General features: G+C 41.2%; 1 protein-coding gene across 6 annotated transcripts in view; it reads left to right on the top strand.

The window, feature by feature from the left end:
- Positions 1 to 25,476, top strand: part of tyw1 (tRNA-yW synthesizing protein 1 homolog (S. cerevisiae)) — a 163,932-nt gene that overhangs the window by 2,705 nt on the left and 135,751 nt on the right. For all 6 annotated transcript variants that reach the window (XM_041197090.1, XM_041197092.1, XM_041197091.1 and 3 more), the window contains exons 4-7: positions 3,228 to 3,329; positions 4,746 to 4,940; positions 6,094 to 6,384; positions 10,824 to 10,943. In XM_041197090.1, coding sequence (XP_041053024.1) covers positions 3,228 to 3,329; positions 4,746 to 4,940; positions 6,094 to 6,384; positions 10,824 to 10,943 — 708 coding nt within the window. The remainder of the gene's footprint in view (positions 1 to 3,227; positions 3,330 to 4,745; positions 4,941 to 6,093; positions 6,385 to 10,823; positions 10,944 to 25,476) is intronic.

Here is a 25,476-nt window from a genome sequence, read left to right as displayed (position 1 = left end):
CCTTTTCTGTTTTTATTTCTGATTTCCAGCATCTGCAGATTTTGCTCAGATATTTAAGTTAGTCAGGTCCATAGCTCTTCAGGGTGTTCTTATTGATTGATCAACCATTCTGGCTCATTGATGTAACCTAGAGGGGTAGACCAGTCTATTGATTGCTGGGTTGCTTCTGCTAATATCCAGAAACTTGGGGATATTGGCTTGTAGGGTAATTTGCAGATTATTAGGGATGTCTTTGTGGCATATGTATAATGAAATCTCAAGGTTGCTTAAATCCATGCTTTGTTGAACTTGGTGTTCTGATTTAGGATTTATCTCGCACTGAGGAACCAATGGTAAAAGCAGCCCATTTCTGTGCCCCAAAACTCAGACAGGACAAACAAGTAAAACAAGAGATGTAAGTGAAAATAAGACTTGTTGATTGGAGCCCAAAGAGTGAATTGTCAGGGCTTGGGTTAGAGGTTGGACTCCCCTCCACTAGACAAAGATTGGGATGCTTACTATAATATGGTTGTATGCTGCACAGATTTTTGGATGATTATGTTCTAGCAATATATGAATATATGCAGGTAGACACCCTCATTTGCGTAGTCAAAAGCGTATGATAGCAACATGGAGAAAAGTGAGAAATTCTGCCTGGTTTGAGGCTTATTGGACTCAAATGGAGCCAGTCACTGCAACCATGAGGACAGCCCTCATGAACTACAAGCAACTCTCCAGCTAACAAAATCTAGATGCTGTCAGAACTGCCAGAATTAAGTCTCAGCAGAAGCCGTGCAACAGCCATACAATCTGCTGCTGAATCCGAGGATGCTAGAGGGTGTTTGAAGGACTCAAGAAAGCAAGAAGCCCAGCAGCAACCAAATCAGTCCCCTTGAAGACAAATAGGGCTGATCAACACCAAATCTAGCAAGCAGTTGGAAAGGTGGGTGGAGCGCTATCTTAAACTCTCTGCAACAGAGAACGTTGTCGCTGAAGAAGCTCGCAGCACCATTCTAGACTTTCCTGTCAGGGAGGATCTGGACAGCATAATAGAGCTCAATGAGACCATTGACCATCTTGCCAGTGGAAAAACCCCAGGTAATGATAGCATTCCACCTAAATCATAAAAAGTGGAAAAGCAACACCCATGAACTTTGTGTCTGCTGGAAGGAAGGATTTGTGCCTCAAGACATGTGTGATACAAAAATAATCATCATCTACTAAAACAAAGGAGATCGCAGTGACTGTAACCATTACTGAGGCATTTTCTTGTTTAGTATTGTGAAGAAGGTCTTTGCTCGGTCCAGTCATCAGATCTTGGCGTCATGACCTTGGGCCTCAGTGTGGCTTCAGAGCTGGCAGATCGAATGTTGATATGATTTTCTCACTTTGACAGTTACAGGAGAAGTGCCACAAAGAGCCTAGACCACTCTACATTGCTGTTTTAGACCTCACAAAGGCCTTTGACCTTGTTAGCAGAGACAGATATTTATACTGCTGCAGAAAATAGGCTGCCTGCCTGGACCACTTGGGATCATTTTTTCTTTCTACAAGACCATGCAGAGTTTCATCAGTTACAATGGAGCATCATTGGAGCATCACTCACGATCTGCAGCAGGATAAAGCAGAGCTGCACACAACAGGTCGCCCACATCTGCGATACAAGGATGTCTACAAGTGAGACTTCAAGTTGAGTGGGACCAGAGTCGATGCATAGGAAGTCCTCGCTGCTGACCAGAGTGCCCGGAGACAAGCTGTCAGGAAGGGAATGACAAAAGCAGACGGATAAAGAAAACCAGATTTTGGAAAAAAGAGCCTGCCGGAAGGAAAGAACACTGGTTGACTTTTTGGGCCAATGCTATTCATCTGTGCCAGCTGTGGAAGGCATTGTCACTCACGAATCAACCTCTATACCCACAGCAGACAATGTTCAATACAGAAGTGACATACATCCCAGGTGCAGTCCACCATCTCCCAAGACAGATGGATGCCTAACTAGAAACTAACTAATGACATGAATATAGGAATTGTTAGATAAAAAAAATTAAGATCTTGAAAATTTATAAAAATAGAAAATGTTGGAAATACTCAGCAGAGCTGGAAGCATCTGTGGAAAGAAAAACAGTTAATGTTTTGGGTCAATGACTTTTCATCAGAACTGGGAAAAAATAGAAATGTAATAGGTTTCAAGTGAAAGGGAGAGCAGGAAAAAGAACCTAAGGGAAGGCCTGTGATTCGAACATATGAGTGATTAAATGACAAAAGAGTTGGTGGTACAAGACTAAAATGAGTGGTAATGAGACGAGTTAAGAAACAAAAGTTGTGTCTAGAGGAGGTGTGAATGGCAGAATGATGAGCAGCTGCCATTTGAAACCTAAAGAAAGAGTAAAACAAGAGTAAGACAGTAACCTGCAAAGAAAAGGGAAACAAAATGTGGGCAAAATTGTTGATTAATCATAACACTCAATCCCTTTCAGTTACTGTACAAGAGATCCAGACTTGAAGGGATGAAAACCTCAGTGGCTGAAAGCTTTGGGAGCCATAAGTTCAAAGTTAGCTCTCCTTCCTAAGTATCGCTACGCTTGAGGGGATTTCCAAGTTTCATCTGTTGCAAATTTGCAGCTATAACTTGTTGTCTTACTCTACCTGACCTTTGTAACCTTAGAAAAATATCCCAGCTCATATCCTTACTCTTGGATATGGATTATTGTGCAACCCTTGCTTTTCCTCCACCGCCCGTGGCAACATTCATACCTTGCTGTCTGATTCTCTTTCTATACCCTTTTGCCTTAGTTGTCCCATCTTCAAAAACCTTCTCAAAACTTTGTATCTTTAATCATGTCCCCTCTTCTGATTGCAGCTCATTCCACCCAGCTATGGAGGACCTTGAGATATTTCTGTTTGCTAAATGCATTGTATAATTAATTTTGTTGTATGGTGTATTTCTCAAGGGGTGAATGTCCATCTCATGTTTGACAAACAGAAATTCCACAAGTGAATTTCTCAGTTATTTGGTTTGGATACTCTTAGACATATTCGAGTTTTCATTTAGTCAGACACGTTGGAAAGAGTGGGGGCTGGATATTAGAAGACACTGCTCACTCACAATGCTGTGATTTGAATTTGAATTGAGGTTGCTATGAACAGTGTGGAGTGCTGATACTAATGCCGAACAGAACTTTTGCAGAGCACATCTTTTACATTTTGAATTCCTAAGGGATTTTTTCAAAAAAATTATTGTATTCCAGAGGTTTGCCACAACCCTTGCAGATGCTGTACAAAAACTTGGATTACCTGTGGAAGTTGTTGATCTGAAGGAGTATGATCCAGATGAAAACCTGGTAGATGAGGTTAGTGATTTTATGTTTGTCAATTTCTATACTATTGATAAAAACTTTGGTAATACAGGAAATTAGGTAACTAACATGTTACTCATGGCATTGCATGAGGTAAATTGGATGATTTGCTATTTTATGCGCAGAAGTGTTTGCTCATCAAGGTGGTGGGTTTCTAAGTGTATGAGATTCCCAATGTTAGCAGCAGGCTCCAGTATCAGAAGAGCATTGCTATTTCATCAGTGTGACATTTTTTCATTTCCTACACCTGCAATCCTGTGCCCATCTGAGTGATGTGCGTAATTAATTCTGAATGAGGATAGATTGTTTTGCTGTAGGAATTCTGTTGAAACTGTCCTGATTTATTTTACATTCGAAGACTTTCATCCCATCAGTCTGGGCAGGATTTGAATCCTGTTCCCAAAGATGGACTGTATCAGCCCATTTCCCAAACAGAAATGTTGCACTATGAAATATGAATTGTATCTATGCTCTTAGAGCTGCAACCTAATTGTGGAGTAAACAGAAATTCACTTAGTTCAGCGTCCAATTGTTGTTTTGTTAGAAAAGTTTGCAGGTTGGAGTGTCCTCATCACTTTCAGGCTGGAAATTTAAAGAACAGGCCTGAAACACACAGCATACCTTAGGCAACAGGGAGTGAGAACTTGCTTAAAGGGAGTAGTCATAGATGTTGAGCCTGAGGGAAAAAACAAAAATACAATTTATCCCTTGGCAACAGTTTTTTTATCCTGAGTTTTGTTTTTAGATTTGTTTATGATTTCAATCTTGTACACATTGTTAAAAATGTTGTTAATACTTCTTGGGGTTATTGTGAGATGGCATGTTGCTTTTATCTTTCCTAATGAATGATTGAAAATAATTATTTAGCGCATTAACTGTATATTGTGCTCACCATCAGCCTTAGCCCTGTTTGTAGTCTCTTCTGACTTTTTTACTGTTATGGAACTGAAAAAATGCATACCTACTTTCTGACCATCATCCCTTCTGTGCTGTTGCATTGAGGACTTTATAACATTTAAACAGCCATTACTATTCACTAGCATCAAAAGTGAAATCTGACTGTGTTGAACTAACTTTTAAACCTTGTATCAAACAAAAAGAAATTGATTACTATAATTTAATACATTCTTGGATATGTTCCAAAGCAACATATTGTAATCTCCAATCATCTATGACTAAAATTTATATGGCTAAAATTTTTTAAAATTCTACTTTTCGGAGATGTTTTGAAAGAAAAGTCTGATCTTGCCTAGTATCCTCCTCTACTGACCCAAATTCTGAATGATTTAAAAAAGCTAATTCATGGATGATAGATAGGGGAGAATGATAGATGGGCTGAGATAAGACCACAGAAATTTATTTTATGATTTAATCTGCTTTTTGAAAAAATATGCTTTATTATTTGTGCAGGTATACACTAAAAGTATCTGTGTATTCATGGTTTCCACATACACTGATGGACAACCAAATGAAAGTGCAGCCTGGTTTTGTAAGTGGTTGGAAGATGCAACACATGACTTCAGATATGGCAAATCCTACCTCAAAGGTTTGAGATATGCAGTATTCGGCTTGGGCAACTCTGTTTATGTAAATCATTACAACACCGTAAGTATATTGCCCTTGCTTCTGTAACTACTCATGGTTCTGCTATGTGGCTGCAATCTTTAAAAATGCGTACAAAACTAGTGTGATAAGAATCAACTGCCTTCTGAGATTTTATTGCAACTTGACCAATGACTATTAGAAGGATGGGAGGAGGTTTGTGTAAAGCATAATTGTCAGCATTGACCAGTTGAGCAGCATAGTCTATTTCTCTGGTGTAGATTCTAAATTACTCTGTGTTGTACAAATCTAAAATTCTGATCTTGGTTGCAAACTTATGTTAATCTGTGTGATTTTTCTTTTTAATTTTATTTTAACATTGTTAGAACAGATTAGTGCATGTATACATTGCTATCACCTCAAGGGGTTGGGTAAAAAGGTGCCAGTAATGCAGTAGTAAGATTGTAGCCATCCTAATGAATGCCTGTTACTACATTTCTGCATTTAGTTATTATCTCCCTTGGTTATATTCAGTTATATTACATTTAAATGTATTTTAATCTGTTATATGCAAGTTATTTGGGAATGGGAGTTGGAATCTCACCATGGAAATATGCAAATTTGAACTTTTTTTTCATAAAAACTGGTAATATAAAGCTGAGACCAGTAAAATCAACCATGAAGCTGTCAGATTGCTGTAAAAACCCAACTGGTTCACTCATGTCTTTTCGGGAAGACAGCCTGTCACCCTTATCCAATCTGGCTTCTCTGTGATCCAGTCCCACATGTGGTTGACACTTAACCATCTTTTTAAGTGTCCTAGCAAGTCACTCAGTTGTATCAAACTGCACAAAGTGGTTCAAGAAGAAGGACAACTAGGATGGGCAATAAATACCAGTCTTGCCAGTAGTAGCCATACCCCGAAAATGAGAAAAAATACAATCGGTATATTTACATTTGCACTTAAGTTACATTGATCACTGAATGACGCGTGTTTCAGGGGCTGGGATGAAACATTTTTTTAGTGTTGCAAATACTGTTTTCCTAACCTAAAAATTCATGTAGCTAAACATTGCTTTTTATTTTTATTGCAAAGATTGAAATACTCTTTCTATTGATGCCCTTTTGTATACTGCATTTCATGTTCACAAGTTTACTGTGAGTAGTGAAATAAACTGTTATAGCTTTAACTGTACAGTGCTTGTCCTTTTGTCAGGTCGGTAAAAATATTGATATGTGGTTGTGGATGTTGAGTGCCAGTCGTATTATGACCCGTGGAGAAGGTGATTGCAACGTGGTAAAGAGCAAACATGGCAGCATCGAGGCTGACTTTAGTGAATGGCAAACCATGTTCTTGAGCAGAGTACAAGCACTCTACAAAGAGGAAAAAAAAGAATGTAGTGGCAGCTGCAAAAAGGGGAAATGCAAGTCCAAAGAGGAGAAACATAAAGAGGAATCCAGTCAGAATGAAGTGCCAGAAGAGATAAAAGATCACAGTAGTGAAGAGGTAAATTAGACCACATTAAAGGTACTCTACTGAACGTACAGAATTGTAATAAATGCTTATCTCATGACTCAGTCCTCCATGGCTTTCCCATTTTCTGTTCACTGCTAAATGACTAAATTGGATTTTGGTAGCATGAGCTCTAAAACCTGCTCATTTTGATATAGCTTGTAGATGTTTAAGACCTCTTCCCCCCCACCAACCCCACCCCACTCTCGCTACAAATGTGGGAAATGCGACCTCCATCAAACTGTCGGTTTCTGTAATCAGTGTGCTGTATAGAATACTACCAAAATCAAAATGCAGCCACTTGTGCAGTGTGTTTTATATTACAGTGAGAGTTCATTATCCTCCTAAATTTCCTCTGTAATGTATATACTCTGGGAATGGGGAATACATATTTCTAGCATTTTTTTTTAATGAAAACTATTTCCTGCAACTTTGTTCAACCTATCACCATTCCCAACTTGTTAGTTAAGTACTCATATTGAGAATTTTTATTAAAATAATTTTGGGGGTGGGAGGTAGAGGGAGACTCTAGATTGGACCTCAAATTCAGTACTGTCCAATTGCCTGAAGTGTTTATCCATTCTCCTTTTCTGTTCACCAAGTTTGGTTCCTTCCTACCAATAGCTCTCAATAGAAATACTTCCTCTAAAATTAGCTTTTTCCTCTATAAGTGCTTAGACTGTACCTGGAGCAATTGAGTGCTTGATGGCATCAATAAGGATTGACACTGTCAAGTATGACTCTGACAATAGTGGAGCAGGAGAAACTGTTGTTGACTGCTGAAGCACACTGTCAGGAGTACTGTGCACCATTTTGGTCTACTTATTTGAAAAATATAATTGCATTAGAAGCAGTTCAGAGAAGGTTCTCTCGATTCATTCCTGGGATGAAGAAAGGTTGAACAGATTGGGTCTATACCCATTAGAGTTTAGAAGAATGTGAGGTGATCTTATTGAAACGCATAAGATCCTGAAGGGACTTGATAGGGTGGTTACTGGGAGGATGTTTCCTCTTTTGGGGGAGACTAGAAGTAGGGGGACACAGATTAAGGATAAGAGGTCTCCCTTTTAAGACGAAGATGAGGAGAGATCTCCCTCAGTATGGAATTCTCTTTCTCAGAAAGCAGTGGAGGCTGGGTCATTGAATTTATTCAAGGCAGAGTTAGATAGATTTTTGATAGACGAGAGAGTCATTGATTACGTGGGGACAGACAGGAAAATGGAGTTGAGACCACAACCAGATCAGCCATGATCTTATTGAATGGCAGAGCAGTTTAGGCTGAATGGCCTACTCCTGCTCCAAAGTCCTGTGTTCTTTCCCACACCTGCGACCCTGAGATACTGACCTTATTCGTTGCTGAAGGTAAGGACCGTCCCTAGATCCCAACTTTCTGTCCAATGGACAATAAGAATGACTGAGAACATCTGCATGCCACCCACAGTGAGGCAGTGCCGAACTACTGTTTGCCTTGTAGCCCTGGGCATCGAGCTCAATGGTCCCAGTCTCCAGACTTGAACTGTTGACCTGGCCCAGCACAGTGCCCATGTTTTGACCACCGAACAAATGTTTAAAGAACAGAGAGCCGGAATAAATGAGTTGAGGTTAGCAGGCTGTTACGAGTGAGAGGCTGCAAAGATCTGTGCTGGGGCCTTGGTTATTTACAATCTATATCACTAACTTAGATGAAGGGACCGAGTGTGATGTATTCAGATGATTCTGTTACAACTCAGACCATGAATATTACCCATCAGTCCAATCATCACTTCTTAGCCTATTAAACAAATCCAGTTTTTCCAATGTTTTCCAGCAAACTCTGGCTTCCTGGCTATGAGAAATATCTTAGTCCCATTTGCTGGACAGGTTCTGTACTTCTTCCTTTGGCCATCATTTAGACCACAAGACTTTATCTGATATCAGTTTAATAGGTGGTATTGTTTGTACACATAATTGCACGTCTATTTATTTTGTCCATTTGTGCGAATGTATGTTGCTATATATTTGTCTCCTAAATCTGCCCCCCACCAACATCTCCCATTTAAAATTTCCATCCTAGTGCTCAAATCCATTCATAGCCTCACCCATCTTTAACTTTGTCACTTCCTTCAGCCTGCCGCACCACCTCCCACCACCCCTCACCCTACCACCCCAAACCTTCCATTCCTCTGTTTCTGGCTTCTTGCATTATTCCTATCTCTTTGTCCCATATTTGAGGCTGTGCTGTCAGCCACCCAGACTGCAAGTTCTAGAATTTCCTCCTTGTACTCTGCTGCTTCTTTATGTGTGGAGCCAAAACAAATGCTTGTGGTATTGACCAGTGTGATAGGGAAGAAATGCAACAAGCCACAAAGGGTGTGATGCAGCAACAATTGCCCTTATGATGTATCAAACTGTACCTCATTGGAAGTGAAAGGTGATTTAAGGTTGAGCATTTCTGAAACCTCATTTCCCCGCATTGCTCAGGCCTAATAAAATTCAGCTAATTACATAGCCAACGCTTTTAAAATAGTCTCACTCTTTTGCCTTGCTGAAAAAAGACATTTTGTTAAAGCTTTTTGTTTTGCACTTATCAGGACAATTGCAAGAATACCAATGTCAGGGGAAACAACAGAAGAGATTGCTGATTGATTGGCAAATGGGCTCTGGTGGAGGCGTTGCCATGGAGAATGCACCAGATCGATGTAATGTTTGCTATATTTAAAACCAAAGCAGCATGTAATAATTTCCTTACATGTCTAAATGGGTTCTGTCCGGTGCCCAAATTCACCTTTGAAATGGAGCATTCAAATTAACTCCCTTTTCTGGATATACTAGTTGAGAAATCTACCAGGGGGTTCTCCACCACGGTCTATTGCAAGCCTACCTTCACTGGTCAATGCACGCTTTGGGCTTCTTACAGTTCCACGTGCTATGATTGGCCTTATTGGCAACCTTGTAAATAGGGCCCGAGCCATTTACTCACCATGCAAGCTTGATGCTGAAATAGGGCACACCAAAGATGCGGGATAATAGCCACTCTGATTACTTCACACTGTATATCATGTAAACTCATGTACTGGCCTGAGGCCATCACTTTTGGCCCTGAAAAGTGCCCAATCTACCTCAGATTACCTTGGAAGGGCAAGTTATCTCAAAAAATTCGAGCTACAGGTGAAGCTAGCTGTTTCATGCTGCTACTATGCGGTAGCAACAAGAGTGGTATTCGCCATTAACAGAATGCGGGTGTCAAGCCAAAAGGACGTTCTACCTATCTCACAAATGAGTAATGTGGTATATCAATTTCAGTACCAGTGTGATGCTAGGTATGTAGGCTGTATGCGCCAAAGACTGGCGGATCATATCAAACAGCATGCCCCTTCCGCTGTTTGCAACGGGCAAGTTACAGACTATATGCAACCAGTTCGTGCTTGCAAAACTCAAAACACAGTGTCCATCATTATATGTGATTCCATGATTGGAGAACATTTGCTAAATAATCCTAAATAATCCAGCTAAATTATGCTGACAACCAATTCAAGGTTGTCAGTTGGACTCGCAGTGTGACACGTTTGCGTGTACTGGAAGCTACATATATTAATGCACGGGGCCCTGTTCTTTGCAGACAGAAAGAACATGTACGCACATTGCACCTGTTTCAGCTAAACAAAATAAGTGATAGCCATCCACTGCTTCACTCCTCAGGGCAATGCCTTGACCAGTCAGAATCAAGCTGCCTGGTTTAAATATTCAAATAATGTTTGGCAGTTAATTGTCAGCCACCATTAACTGGTGCATTCTCCATGGCAACACCTCTACCAATCAGAGTCCACTTGCCAACCAATCAGTACCCTCTTCTCATATAGTGTAAAGTTGCTTTTTCCCCTGACATTGGTATTCTTGCAATTGCCCTGATGAGTGCAAAACGAGAAGCTTTGACAAAATGTCCTTTTGCAGCAATACTCACATTCTGTAGTACCAAACTACTATCTAATTGTTTTAATGTTTCAAGTCCTATGACTCTTCTTCAGAGCTAAGCTTAGCTCTGAAGAAGAGTCATACGGACTCAAAACGTTAAGTCTGTTTTTCTCTCCACAGATGCTGTTAGACCTGAATTTTTCCAGCATTTTCTGTTTTTGTTTCAGTTTTCCGGCATCTGCAGTGTTTGCTTTTGTGTGATGTTTAGTCAGGTCCCTCCATTAGATAAATTATCTGTCTAGTGAGTGTCTTGGTTTATTTCTTCACCCTGATTTGTTGCCTCCTCCATCATCTAATAAACCCACACTATCATCTAATAAACTGAAATACCTGAAATGATTTTTTATTGAAAGTTCCTGTAGATGAGGTGAGGCATGTGAATAAATGTCACCCCTGACTGATTTGTTTGTTAGTATATATGATTGGCACTTAACTTTGGTTGATTCTATTTCTTACGTTTTGATTCTTCTTTGTCTCTCCAGGAAGAATTGTTTGAGACAACAAGTGAAGAAGAATCTGGATTGGAAGATGAAATTGAAGCTGCTTCTGTCATTGATGTAGAAGACCTGGGCAATGTTATGAACAATATGAAACAAGCAAAGGTATGGGCTCATTTATCATTTTGATAGGTACTGATACAATTAACTATGGCTGTCCTCAGTCAATCAGAGCTCTGGAGCAAAACTAAACTAAGGTTCAGGAAGAGTGGATTTAATTAAGTGCTTTTGGGGCAAAATGGAGATTGCCTTAATTTTTACATTATTTCTCCATCTTGGTTAGAAGTACCTGGATTAATTTTTCATAATGTTTTGAAGTTCAGAGATCTGTGTTATTGTTTGATGGATGAGGTAATATGATAGCTGTTGTCTGGAAAAATTCTTTATAACAAGTTAAGGGAATTTTCAAAGCTCTGCAATGGCCTTATCCTTGAACTTTACCAGTGAAAGTTCCAAGAAGAAAAGATCTTCTGATGGACCTTCCTATTTTGAACGTGTGCACACCAAATGTTAGGCTTGCTTGTAACCTTTGCCTTTAATGCTGTCATTCTAAGAGAATTTCCAGTGTTAATCTGAGATTTGAGGTGTAACACTGAACCTGCCGCAGAGAAATCATGAAAAGCTTCTTGGAGACTGTGTGTGATTTAAATTCTGGCCGGCGGCTGGTATGCAGCAGTCTTGTTTACTTTTTGAAGTCAGCCTTTCCCTCCCAAATTTCCTGCTCTGCAGGGAACATATTGTGAGTTTGAAGATGGCTTCTAAATTTCGAATATATTCTGCTGCCTTTTTTATTTTGAGCTTTCTATAAGGTGGTGAACGAGGGGATATTCACACCTCAGGAATGTAGTGGGACATATAACACAATTTTTTATTGAAAAGTTGTTGAAAATTATTTTTTCAGCATTGATGGATGCTGAAGGGTTTTTTTGCCATTTGACCTTGGCCTATAGATGGCCCTGGTGGCTTCTAAAAAGCTACATGCATCATGATGCTCAGCATTTTGTTGGATCTTTCAGGCTTTCTCTTCCCACCACGTGTCCTTTACCTTCTAGATTTTTCTTTGGGCATCACCCTTGAGCTGTTGGAATGCTGCTTTCTTGACTTGCGACCTTGGGTTGTATGGCCAGGCAATGAAGGCTGCTCAGTTTTGTTCTAGGAGGTCACATTTTTTGGCATTGTTTTTGTCAAATCAGTGCTGATAATGATGTGCTTGAACCCAATGGTCAGACTACAGCAATCCAGCACAGCTGGCTTTATTTAATCTCGTTGTTCTGGAATTGAGTTGGGTGTGTGAAGATTTTCCAGAATAATTGTGAGCTGCACTTGGAATTCCCCTCTTCAATTGGGCTGTCTTCGGGCTGAGACATTGATCTCCTCCCTCTTATACTTTTTGACCTTGTGATGTCTTGGTGCTAGGTGAATGCTCATCACCGATTGAACAAGGCAATGATCTGTTCGTTGGGCACCAGTTCCCACATGGATTGAGTATAACAGATATCTCTTGGGTCTTTGAGCCAAACAATCTAGGATACCTCCAGGTGGTTTTGTATTTTGTATCCTGACAGAAGAGGGTACTTGTTATAAGAAGGTCATGCTGCACACTTCGTCAGCAGGAGAACACCATTTTTGCATTGTGTTTTTCCATCCTGATTTTCCCAGTGGTTCCTCTAAGAACATCAGGGTCATGGCCAGCCCTTGCATTAAAATTCCCAAGAATAATGATCTTTCTTTTTTGGGATGACAATGAGGAAGAAATTCATCAAGGTCAGAATAGAACTTTTCCATAACACCTCCATCAGAGTCGAGGATTGAGGCATAAGCACTGATAACGGTGGTGTATCGGTTACAACTGAGCTGTAGGTGAAACGTTATAAGCCTTTCATTTATACAGTTATGGAGTTCTGGCAGTGCAATCAAAGATTGGATGGCGAAACCAACTTTGTACACACAAGGGTTGCTGTCAGCCTTTCTTTCCAGTAGAAGGTGTATCCCCTGCTTGTTCCTTTAGCTGCCCCTCCTGAGGAAGTGAGGTCTCTTGTTCGATCAATGATAAACATCCACCTAGCACCAAGACTTCACAAGATCCAAAAATCCAAGAGGAAGATGATCAATGTCTCAGTCCTAAAACAACCCGACTGAAGAAAGGAATCCCAAGTGCAGCTCATGACCAAGCTGGAAAACCTTCATACATCTAACTTACCAAACTCAATTCACTGGGGGTGGTGATGTCAATTTGGAGCCTTGATAGCTCATGTGATTACAGTTCTTCTAAGCGGACAGTCACCCTTGAGAATATCCATGAGTGTTCTAACAATTCAAGTTTCAAAATTTAAATTTTTTTTCTTTGACCACTAAGATGGTGATCCCACAAGGTGTGGTTCCCCAGCCAGGAGAAAGTGGGACAGACTATTTTTAGGGCACCTATTCTAGCTCCCTCCCAATTCGGGTGAGCAGAGGGTGTCTTGAAGAGGACTGCTCAGTCACAGATGCTGCTGCCCAAAGACATCTCTGACCCAACTGTTATGACGAAGTGAGAAGGGGTGAACTGCTCCCTTCAATTCAACCTCCTGCTCTGATGTAGATTTTCCTACAAGTAGCTGCTCCCAGTCTACTTTGGCCAGATCCTGTCTTGTCTTATATTAAAATTGGCCTTCTCCCAATTCAGAACCTTTATTTCCGGTCCTTCTTTGTCCTTTTCCATAACTAGCTTAAACCTTACTGAGTTATGGTCACTATCACCGAAATGCTCTCCCAATGACACTTCTACCACTTGCCCGGCTTCGTTCCCTAAAATTAGGTCCAGCACCGCCCCTCACTTGTAGGAACTCCTATGTGCTGACTTAAAAAGCTCTCCTGGATACATTTTAGGAATTCTGCCCCCTCTAAGTCTTTCACCCTTTGTCTATCCCAGTTAATATTGGGGAAGTTGAATTCCCCTACTATTATTACCCTGTTATTTTTACACTTCCCTGAGATTTGCCTACATTTCTGCCCCTCTATCTTTCCCTGACTGTTTGGTGGTCTATAGTACACTCCCTGTAGTGTGATTGCCCCTTTTTGGCCTCATTTGAGGAACCTTCTGAGATGTTATTCCTCCTTATTGCAGTAATTGACTCCTTGATCAATATTACAACACTACCACCTCTTTTACGCTCCCCCCACCCCGTCTCACCTGAAGATTCTATAACGCGGAATAATGAGCTGCCAGTCCTGCCCCTCCCTCAACCATGTCTTCATGATGTCAATGAAATCATAGTCCAATGCGTTAATCAATACCCTCAACTCATCTGCCTTACTCACAAGACTCCTTACATTAAAGTAAATGCCACCCAGCCTTGCCATGCACCCTTGTGCCTTAACTTGACTATATACGCTCTTCCTTCCAGACTGACTTGATTTTTCTAATCCAGAGATTAAAACTTTTGAGGTCCTGTTTTTCAAACTGCTACCTAGCTCCCTAAATCCTTGTTAAAGGACCTCATCACCCCCCTTTCTACCTATATCATTGGTACCAATGTGAACTGTGAGTGGCGGGGCTTCAGGCCTTGTGAGCGGCGGGGCTTTGGGCCCTGTGAGCGGCGGGGCTTCTGATGCGTTTCTTAAAATGGCTTTCCGCTTCTTGAAAGCTGTCTGGCATTTCTTGGTCCATACTATTTTTGCCTTTTTCTATAGTAGGTCTGTCAGTGCGGCAGCTACAGTGCTGAGGGTTTGGGATGAACTTGCGGTAGAACCCACACATCCAGGCATCACTGTAGCCCACCATTACCTGGTACATCTGCCTTAGAAATACCCCAGCCACCTTTCAGATGGCATAAAATGGCACAACTCGACACTTACATAACCCATCCAGAGTCATGAAGGTGGAGATGTCCTTTGTGCAAATGGTCAAGGTAACCTGCCATTTTCCTTTGAGTAACTCTATTCCTATAAGATAGGAAAAGTAACACAGCCTATCTATGCAGTTTTCCAGGCAGGGAATCGGGGCATCAAGTCGGCTGTGGTCACTGCATTAACCTTTCGGTAGTCAATGCAGGGCCTTGTGGAGCTGTCTGGCTTGGGCATGAGCATAGCTGGGGAGCACCAACTACTATTGCTAGGCCCTATTAGTTGGTGCTCCAGCATATAGTTAATCTCCTTCTGGACCTAGACATTAGGGATGCTGCCTTATGGGAGGGGCCTCTCCCATATTCACATCACCTAGAGCTAAAGTGGTGCAGCCTGGCTTGACTCTAGATGTTTTTAAATGCAGTGAGCAGCCTTGTCAGGTCCCCTTGCTGATCTGCATTTAGGTGGATGAATATGTTGTCCAATTTCCCTAGAATTTCTGTGTTTGCTAGTTGGACAGTAGGGAGTTCAATGTGGGCCTCACCCTTGTCTCCCTCAGATTTTTAAAAAATAATTCATTCACAGGTCGTGGGCTTCACTGGCTGGACCAGTGTTTATTGCCCACTTCTAGTTGCCCTTGAGAAGAGGCGGTGAGCTGCCTTCTTGAACTGCTGTAGTCCATGTGGTGTAGGTACACTCACAGTGCTGTTAGGTAGGGAGTTCCAGGATTTTGACCCAGCGACAGTGAAAGAACAGTGATATAATTCCAAGCCAGGATGGTGAGTGACTTGGAGGGGAAGTTCCAGATGGTGATGTTCCCATCTATCTGCTGCCTTTGTCCTGGGTTTGGAAAGTGCTGTCTAAAGAACCTTGGTAAATTTCTGCAGTGCATCTTGTAGATGGTACACACTGTTGCTACTGTGCATCGGTGGTAGAAGGAGTGAATGTTTGTGGATGTGGTGCCAATCAAGCGGACTGCTTTGTCCTGGATGGTGTCAAGCTTCTTGAATGTTGTGGGAGCTGCATTCATCCAGGCAAGTGGGGAATATTCCATCACATTCCTGACTTGTGCCTTGTATATGGTGGACAGACTTTGGGGAGACAGGAAGTGAGTTACTTGCTGCAGCATTCCTAGCCTCTGACCTGCTCTTGTAGCCACAGTATTTATGCAGCGAGTTCAGTTCAGTTTCTGGTCATTGGTAACCTCCAGGATCTTGATAGTGGGGGATTCAGTGATGGTAATGCCATTGAATGTCAAGAGGCGATGGTTAGATTCTCTCTTGTTGGAGACGGTCATATCTGGCACTTGCGTGGTGCGAATGTTACGTGCCACTTGTCAGCCCAAGTCTGGATATTGTCCAGGTTTTGCTGCATTTGGACATGGACTGTTTCAGTATCTGAGGAGTTGCGAATGGTGCTGAACATTGTGCAATCATCAGCGAACAGCCCCACTTCTGACCATATGATGGAAGGCTGGTCATTGATGAAGCAGCTGAAGTTAGTTGAGCCAAGGACACTACCCTGAGGAACTCTTGCAGTGATGTCCAGGAGATGAGATGACTGACCTCCAACAACCACAACCATCTTCCTTTGTGCTAGGTATGACTCCAACCAGTGGAGAGTTTTCCCTCTGATTCCCATTGACTCCAGTTTTGCTAGGGCTCCTTGATGCCACACTCGGTCAAATGCTGCCTTGTTGGCAAGGGCAGTCACTCTCACCTCAACTCAGGAGTTCAGCCCTTTTGTCCAAGTTTGAACCAAGGCTTTAATGAGGTCCAGCAGCTGAGTGGCCCTGGCGGGACCGAAACTGGGCCTCAGTGAGCAGGTTATTGCTAAGCAAGTGCTACTTGATAGCACTGTTGATGACCCTTTCCGTACTTATGATGGAGAGGAGACTGATGGGGCGGTAATTGGCCGGGTTGGATTTATCCTGCTTTTTATGTACAGGACATACCTGAGCAATTTTCCACATAGCTGGTGTTGTAGCTGTACTGGAACAGCCTCACTGTTCCTCTCATCCTCCAGGTCTGTTGTTATTGCACAGACCGTTAGCCGATTGTCCCCTTCTCGGCTTTGGTATTATTTTATCATGTTGAAATGACATAGCCTTGCTTTTTGCTGTGGTCTGGGTGTCAGTTAAATAATTTACCTCCCCAAGCTTCTTTGCTACTCTGTACTGTACTCTGAACTGGGCTTTTAGGGATTCACCCTGTATTGGTAGGAGCTCTAGCACATAGTCTCCTGGCTGAGGGGTTCAGGTCCTGACATGTCTGTCTGCCTGTTTTTTTACAGCTGTTTGAGAGATTTTTAGGTGTTCTTGAGCCACATCACAGGCTCTCGTGAGTCACTCATGGAACATGGTTTCGCAGTCTTAACATGGACTACCTCCTTCTGTTAAAAAAAATTTCTCCTTGATTAATTAAGACTTTTCATGCCGTTAAAAATTCACTTATAGTGGAATGGACAAGTCCTTTCTAGCATGTTTCGTGGGTTTCTATCATGTAAATACTGCAACTTGACATCATTCCATGTGTCTGAATGCTGAGTCAAGTGAAGCTTCTGGAAAAGCAGGGCAACTCAGACAGCAACTTCTTGAATTCCGCAGTTAATTGTACGTTTACGGTTGTTGGAAATTGCTGTCTTTTTAGTAGCAGTGATCCCCGATTGCTGTTATTTTTATGGCAATGTCTGGGCCATTGCAACAGCGGGGGTCCCAGAACAGATTCCTGTGTAAAAACATTGGTTACCTTATGCTGAAACAGAGCACTTACCACCCTTAGTCCTAAATTTGTTGAAGCAATTTATCAGCCATTCTATAGATCTTAAATTTCCTTGTCAGAAAATCCAATTAAACTAGATTTTCTTAATACCTTAGTTATTTTCTCAAGGAATTTCAGTAGGTCTGTCAGGTATGATCTATTGTTCTTCACAGCTGTGCTCTTCAAATATTCACTTTATAGAGTACTGTAGAAGACAGTCAAGCATTTTGCTCTGGATGTTAGACTGACGGGCTTGTGATTGCTAGGTTCAAAACATTCTCCTGCTTTGAATGTTGGAAATACATTTGCCATCTTCTAACCCTCAGATATTTCTCCAGGATTTATGGAACTCTGGAAGAATGTTCTTTAATTACTTGAGGATTTTAGAATGTACGTCATCTGCAAGAGCTTTGTGAATATTTAATCCTTTCAGTTTCTGCATGACAATTTTTATCTACTTCCATATGTTTTGGGTCACTTAGTCTCATTTACCATGTCTGGAATGTATTCATAGTCATCCTTTGAGAAAACTGCTGTGTAGAATCTGTTTGGCTTCTTAATGGGAAAATTATTTCTCTGCCGTACCAATATTATTTGTCATTTAATAAACCATTAACATTGTCTGGTTGACTAATTTCTTTCTCTATGTCAGTTACTTTTTTTATAGGTTCCCTTATTTTATTGTTCTAAGAATCTTACCCCTCTGTATTTTTTAACGTACCTTTTAAAATATAAGTAAAGTAAACTTGCTGATGTTGCCCAGAAAGATGTTTGCATTTGATAAATGCAATTAAATACTTGAGCATTTGAGTTTTAATTTAATTTAAATTTTCTGTTATTTTTAACATTTTCACTCTCCCCTGGCCTTTCCAAAAATCAGACAAAACGTAAATGCTAAAGTTGAAGCTCCAAGTGTAAAAGTTGCTACCATTAAAACTGGCAATTGAATTAATTCAGCAAATTGTGTGTTTTTAGCTACAGAGGGAGTAAACTTGGTAACTTGTTTAATAAACTCTGTAAGCTTTTTCTGGTGTGTGTTTAAAACAAAAAAGAAGGATTACTTGAGAGCCTGATTGGGGGAAAAAACTGAATCAAATCCTAGCAATTGACTCATAGCGCTGACAGAGAACCAGATTTGTGCCACTGAGGTGGAAGACCATGTCACTTGTCAAATATGAACAGTAGTTTGTTTATTTGTGTTGTCTTTCTTGATGTTAAATTTGAGATCTTTAGTGGTAAATCATTGGTCACTTGGCTGCATTGAGTTGCATTCTGATTAACTTTACAAGCTTGCTGTGAACGAAGGTACTGTTCTAACAAATCCAACCTGCATCATGAACTTGTCATGTCTGGATATTTTAATTAAATTTTTCTGCCTGTTCTTTCCATTGGAGAATGCTTTTACATTTATAAATTCAGAAAACTATAAATAAATTCCCATTGCATCAAATGCTGGTAAAGTTCTCTGTGCAATTTTAATAAATGGATTGCAGATTGAGATTTTAGTTTTATTTATGTAATATCAAGTCAGTGCTCTCTCAGGCCACTAAGTGGTGCTGTTACTCCTGCAAACTCCTGTCCCCCAGGTTGCTTTCTCCTGATACTAAGTGGCACTGCTGCACCTTTCCCTTATCTGCTTTTGGCCCTTGAAGTTTTAAAGTAGAAATTTAGGAAGAAATAAAATTTTAACTATCCTTTTATTTATTTTGTGTTTATCCAATCCCTGCTCTCACCTCAGCTGCCTTTTGTAGGCTTGGGTTTCTCCTTTTCTGCTGACAATCATCCCATTCCATAGCCCCACTCGCACCTCCCCAGCTGGGGGCTTTGAGTGGCCTACCTTAGCTTAATGTTCCCTCCAAGCTGTATGATGGTGCAGCAACCTGAAAGACCCCCTGCAGGTTGCGCATAGTCGGCCCCTTTAAGTCCATGTGTGTACAAGGGCATGCATATATTTAATATAGCTGCATACTTATGTAAATCGGCCATGCACTACTTAAAAAAAATTAAAGGGTACTGTTGTGAGATGTGTCCTTCTGACTTAGACTCTAGGCATAGGACTTGGTTCTCAGACAGACTGTAGACACACTGTGGTATCTGCTTAACAGTTGTTTATTGGCACTACACTACACTTACAGAGTAGGCATTTTGCACCTCTGCATGATCCCAGCATCAGGACAACACCTATAATTTGACTTCAAGTTGGTCAAGCCAGGCTATTACGTCATGAGCGGCAGTGTGTTTAGTAGTGTTCGTATTTGAGTTGGGCATTGAGCCGTGTGTGTTCCATGGCCTGCTCTGGGTGACCACAGTAGCACACAGGAGCATTTTAATTTTCCACTATTTAAATTGCGGTTCTGTAACCCCCTTTTTCCAAATACAGATCCTAGCCAACTCCAACTCCGACTCTTCCCCTCCCCCAAATCACAGTCCTGGGGAATTCAATCGCCCACAGTATTCTCGGCCCTCAAAGAAGATGTCTTGGAGATACGAGGGCTTTCTTCTGGATCTGGTAGGACATCATCATCTGCAGAATAGGACAACGCTTTAGCAGCATTGGTGTCAGCATAGCTGGGAAGCAGGGTGTAGATTGCAGGACAGCTGCAAGGACAAGAAATGAATGAATTTTCAATGAAAGACTGGTCTGAAGGAGAAGACTGAAGAGAATGGGCCTCTGGACCCTCTGGGACTAGAAAAAAGAACCCAAGACACTCTGAGGAACATGTTGCTTCCTTGGAGGACCCAGGGAAGAAACTTCAGAAAAGGAATGATCTTCAATTTCAAGGAAGACTGTCACAGCTGTATCCTCCACTGCTGTGTCAAAGACTGAAAAGGCATTGAAGACCTGAGATTGCAGTGAACTTAAATGATGAAGCAAACAATGACCAACTTCCTGTAAAACTGTTAGGAAAAGAAGAAATTATTTCCCAATTATATTTCTGGAGGACTCTCTTCTTTCTGTAGACATGGAGGCACACTTCCCTCTGTATAGGGTTGCTCCCAATGGGAAAACTTGCTAAGAATATCGAGACAAGACAGCCTCATCTTCTGTGGAATAACAGAATAACATGGATAACAGGAGGTAATCTAGGCAATACATCAGTAGATTCAGTGGAACTAAAATCTGAATGTTACTCAGCCATTGAAAGCACAGCTGATTCTTCAAAGAGGACATCAGAGACTTCATATGGTGCATCCATCAACGGGAAAGATGAATCATTCTCTAGGATCTCAACATCCAAGAGCTCACTCAGTACTGCAAGGGATTCTTTCTCGTCACTCTACATGAAGAGCCACTTCAGGCCCAGCAGGTCTTCATGGGGATGGTCACTGTCTGTTGCAGTGCCCTCTGTATCTTCACCTCTGGCCTTTGCGATTCACTGAGGGATTCATAACTTCAATTTCTGCTTTGGGAATAATAGATAGCCTCTTTGTGAAAGAGAGGGACTTACTGCTGCTTGAATAAACTTCCTCGCCTTCTGATTGCTGAACTTCTACTGCTTCTAAATGAAAAGATAAAGATTGTTGCATGAAGGACAATGATTCATCCGAATGGAAGGGATCATCTGCTTTTTCTGTTATTTTTAGAAGTGCAGCAACCTCATATGCTCAACAGATTTTTATTATTCGCTCATGGGATGTGGGCGTTGCTGGCTAAGCCAGCATTTATTGCCCATCCCTAATTTCCCTTATTCAGAGGGCATTTAAGAATCAACTATGGGTCTGGAGTCACAAGTAGGCTAGACCAGGTAAGGACAGCAGAGTTCCTTCCCTAAAAGATATTAGTGAACCAGATGGGTTTTTGCAACAATCAACAGTGGTTTCATGGTCATCATTAGATTTTTAATTCCAGATTTTTTATTGAATTCAAATTCCACCATCCATGGTGGGATTTGAACCCGTGTCCCCAGAGCCATTACCATGCGTCTCTGGATTACCAGTCCGGTGACAATACCACTATGCCTATGCCAATTATGAAGAACTTAGAAAGAATCAACAATCTGGCACCCCTTGTAGCCAACAGCAGCAACGATCCTGTCTTTGATCGGAAGGTCAGTGCTGCCTACATCTTGCAATTTGATGTCTGATGAATAAAGGGACATTGGTTCAAGTCACTCACGATCATCTGCTAATATGTTAACACCAGCTCCAGTATCAATTTTAAAGGCAGTAGTGAAGCCTTGACTTGGACTAAAATGGACCAGTAATCTTGATGAAGACAATCTACTTCAACAAGAAACTCTGTAGATACGTCTTGTTCTTGAATTTTCATTTCCTGGAAGGAATGTGTTTCATAAATGCTTTCTGGTCTTTCACTTTGATTAAAATTATTTGATTTGCAGAAACACTTGAAATCTCCAGTTTCGTCAGACTGGAAGCATCCTGGGCCCCTGCTGGATTTTCCTTCATGCCTTTTCCCAATTTGGCAGGCTTGCGTACAGGTGGGGTGGCTGCGAATTTGGTGGGCTTTCGTATGGGTGCCCTTTGGCCTACTCAATCTACGGAGTCATGTGAAGCCTCAGATTCTCCACTAATTATAGCCTGATTAAATGCTTTAAGCTTGGCCTGCCCCTCATACTGGACGGCTTGATTGACAATGGGGGCCCATGGCATTTTAAGATAGGTGTCAAGGCTTTAATAATTGAATCAAAATCTGCGGTGGACTCCTGTATGCCTTGCCTTAGGAGAACGCCGTCTGCTGTTTGACCTACTACATAAAGAAAGGAACTAACTTAAAGTTTTGTCCCTTTTCCATTAAGACCCTGATGCTGCTTGCTCGGTACCGGGAAAATGGCATTTTCATATCTCCCATCGCTGGTCTCTCTGCAGACCCTCGAGGCAGTCAAACGGGTGGAGGAAGGACAGGGACTGCTTTCTAGCTCTGGTCATCATTACCCCTCTCCAGTATGCCTCTTACTGCCACTGAAATTTATCATGATGCTTTCGAAGGTTTCTTCACTCCTTTAACATTGATGAGTTGTTTTCCATCATTGTCTGAATCACTGCCACCATTTTGTGAGATGTGTTCTTCTAGGCATAGGACGTGGTTCTCAGACAGACAGTAGATATACTCTGGTATCTGTTTAACACTTGTTTATTGGTTCTACACTCAACAGGTTACAGCACGTTGCACTTCAGCAATATTCCAACCTCTCTTGAGAGTCTAAAGCATAACTGACTAGTGTCAGTTGAAAATCATCATCTACATCATATGTTAGCTTAGCCCATCTGTAACCCTTACGCTACAGGTACATTGCCTTGGACTGCTTGCGACTCCTTGACTAGGTTTTCGATCTTTGTGGCAGTTTCAGAAGGAACTCTCACCTCTCCCCCACCATCTTAGGCCTTGGGCACTAAGCTGACAAACCAGCATTTAAAGTGCTTTATTTCGCTATTCTATATTCATAATGATTGCAGGTTGGGGAGAAATGGAGTCAGGATGAGAGTATTTTGCATAGCGGGGTGAAGCTGAGGTAGCACAGTGGATAATGGGAACCAGAAAAGGGGCATTAGGTCAGTGCAATGATAGAAAGAGAAGTGACCAGGCCTGAGCTGGTGCCAGGAAGGGGAAGTGATAGAGAACTGATGGGGTAGGACAAGTGGTGAGAGCAAGGGAATGAGGCATATGCAGGAGGAATAAAGAGGGGATTGGAGCGTGCGAAGGTTAAGGGGGGCATGATGGAGGAACAAGTAGGTGGTGATAGGGTGAGAGTAATTAGGAGAGGGAAAGGATACGGGGGAGAGATGCAGAAAAAGTCAAAAATCAGCTAGCAAGAGGCGGAAGAGAGATAGCAACAGGAAGATGGGTAAGACTGATATTATGTTCCGTGATTGGCCATGAAGCAGATCCAGTTATGTAAAAAAAAAAGTTAATGATCTACATTTATCTATTAGCATTCTAAAAATGGTCCGACCCACCTCAAATCCTTCCCTTCTCCCTACCGTACCCTCTGACTTACACTAGTAATACATGACAAGTCTGTTTTGGAGTGAGCAACTTTTCAAAGCATCATACCTACTTTCTGTTGCACTGTTGTGGTCTTGTGTTTTCAGTCGCACACTGCTGATTGACTCACAATTAACAAATCAGAATGGAGATAGGGAACATGTGCATCAAAAGTAATGCAAATAAACTGAAGAAAAAATACCAGTGAGAAACTACTAAGCAATCGCAGAAATAACAAATTCTGAACAACCAGCTGAGTCTGATCACTCAAAAGACCTCTTCAGAAAGTATTGGACTTCTGCCCCCAACCAACCCATAACTGAAATTTAGCTTTTTAAGGTTTGCAACATAAATGCATATTTCACAATAACACATTTTTGGACATCTTGCTCAATGTTTTACATAAGAATCTCTGGTTATCTCTCAAGTCTGGACTGAGTCTACTATATGAAGTTGGATCGTGTTTTGTGAGCATGTGCAGTTTACATAAGTCCCTGTCAAAGCTGAATAGCATTTTATTAGCTCCATGAGAAAAGTGTTTCTCTTCCTTGTACAACTGATTGGAAGGAAAGCTAGAGGACGCATTTCAACATTTCGATTAAATTTAAGCTGACTGTGTTTTTAAGTAAGCTGTTCTTGCGAGAGAGAATCAGAAGCAGTAAGAGAAGACTCACTTTTAACATGACTGATAATATCAATTGCCTGCCAGCTTTATTTATCTGCGATAAAACAATGTATGATTTATTTTTCTCAGTAGAAAAATCCGTTTTTTCTGTATTTTGTGATGTTTGAAAATGCTTTAGAAACATATTGGATGACATTTTTGAGTAGGTTTTGTATTACACCTGTTGGCTTTATATGTGCCAAACAGAGAAGACAAGGACAAAAAGGGAAAATGTCCTATTGTTTAAATTGAAATTTGGAAGAAAAGCATCTCTGGACCATAAGGGCAATGTGGTTTGTATTACATGGTATGTGGAATGTATTATGCCCCCCAGCAATTGAAAAGCCTTTGGAACTCTCTTCCTCAAAAGGCGGTGGAAGCAGAATCGTTGAATGTTTTTAAAGCAGGGGTAGATAGATTCTTAATAAGCAATGGGGTGAAAGGTTATTGGGGGTACGTGGAGTTGAGATTACAATCAGATCAGCCATGATCTCATTGAATGGTGGAGCAGGCTTGAAGGGCAGAGTGGCCTACTCTTGCTCCTAATTCATACATTCGTATAAAATTCCTTATTTGACAGGAACCAGAATGTCTTGAATTTCACTGATCTTATCATTCACTTTGTGCTGTAAAAAGGTGATGAAAACTGAGGTTGTGACCTGTCACCTGACAAGTATTAAACAAGTTCTGTTGAAGGGTCATGAGTACTCGAAACGTCAACTATTTTCTTCTCCGCCGATGCTGCCAGACCTGCTGAGTTTTCCAGCTAATTCTGTTTTTGTTAAGTATTAAACAAAGTTCAACAGCAGCTAACTTGGTGACCATAAAGGGACAAAGTTTTTCTCTAACAGCAGAATAGGTACCTGGTGCATTATGTTGTTCCATTTTGAAGAGCATGTCAGCTGATTACTGTGAGCAGTGCACAGAATACCCACCAAAAAGATTGTGATAATATCACACACTAATTTGTATATTCACACCACTGTCATGGTCCTTTCTTCAAGGTCTATGTCTCCATGTACAATAGCTAGATCCTTTCTATTAAAGTTCCACCTATAAAGGATGAAGGAAACTAGAATGGTGCAGCTTGAAATTTGGACTGAATTTATTCTCACTGGTACAGAAGCCACCTTGCTCTCGCGTCATTTTTAAAGTGAAATCCAACCCATTGGAAATAATCAACTTTTGCAGCATTTGGAGAGAAAAGAAGCCAGTCAGTGACCTTCCCTTGTGGTCAGCTGTTGGTACAGGTGGAAAACTTTGAGACTGAAAAATTCTTTATTTTACATACATGATAATGATGGTCCTGAAGCTTTGAAGATGTGTGTTCAGGAAGGAGACTAGTTGTTCACCACTTAGGCTGGTGTCATTTCATATGTGCTGTTAAACCAAATTTTGATATGCAGATTCATTTACAGACATTAGATATGAAGTCGCTGTTGGAAG

Source organism: Carcharodon carcharias, chromosome 10 (assembly GCF_017639515.1).
Source record: "Carcharodon carcharias isolate sCarCar2 chromosome 10, sCarCar2.pri, whole genome shotgun sequence".
In the NCBI taxonomy this organism is placed as follows: Eukaryota; Metazoa; Chordata; class Chondrichthyes; order Lamniformes; family Lamnidae; genus Carcharodon; species Carcharodon carcharias.
This window is presented reverse-complemented; position numbering and strand designations above follow the sequence as displayed.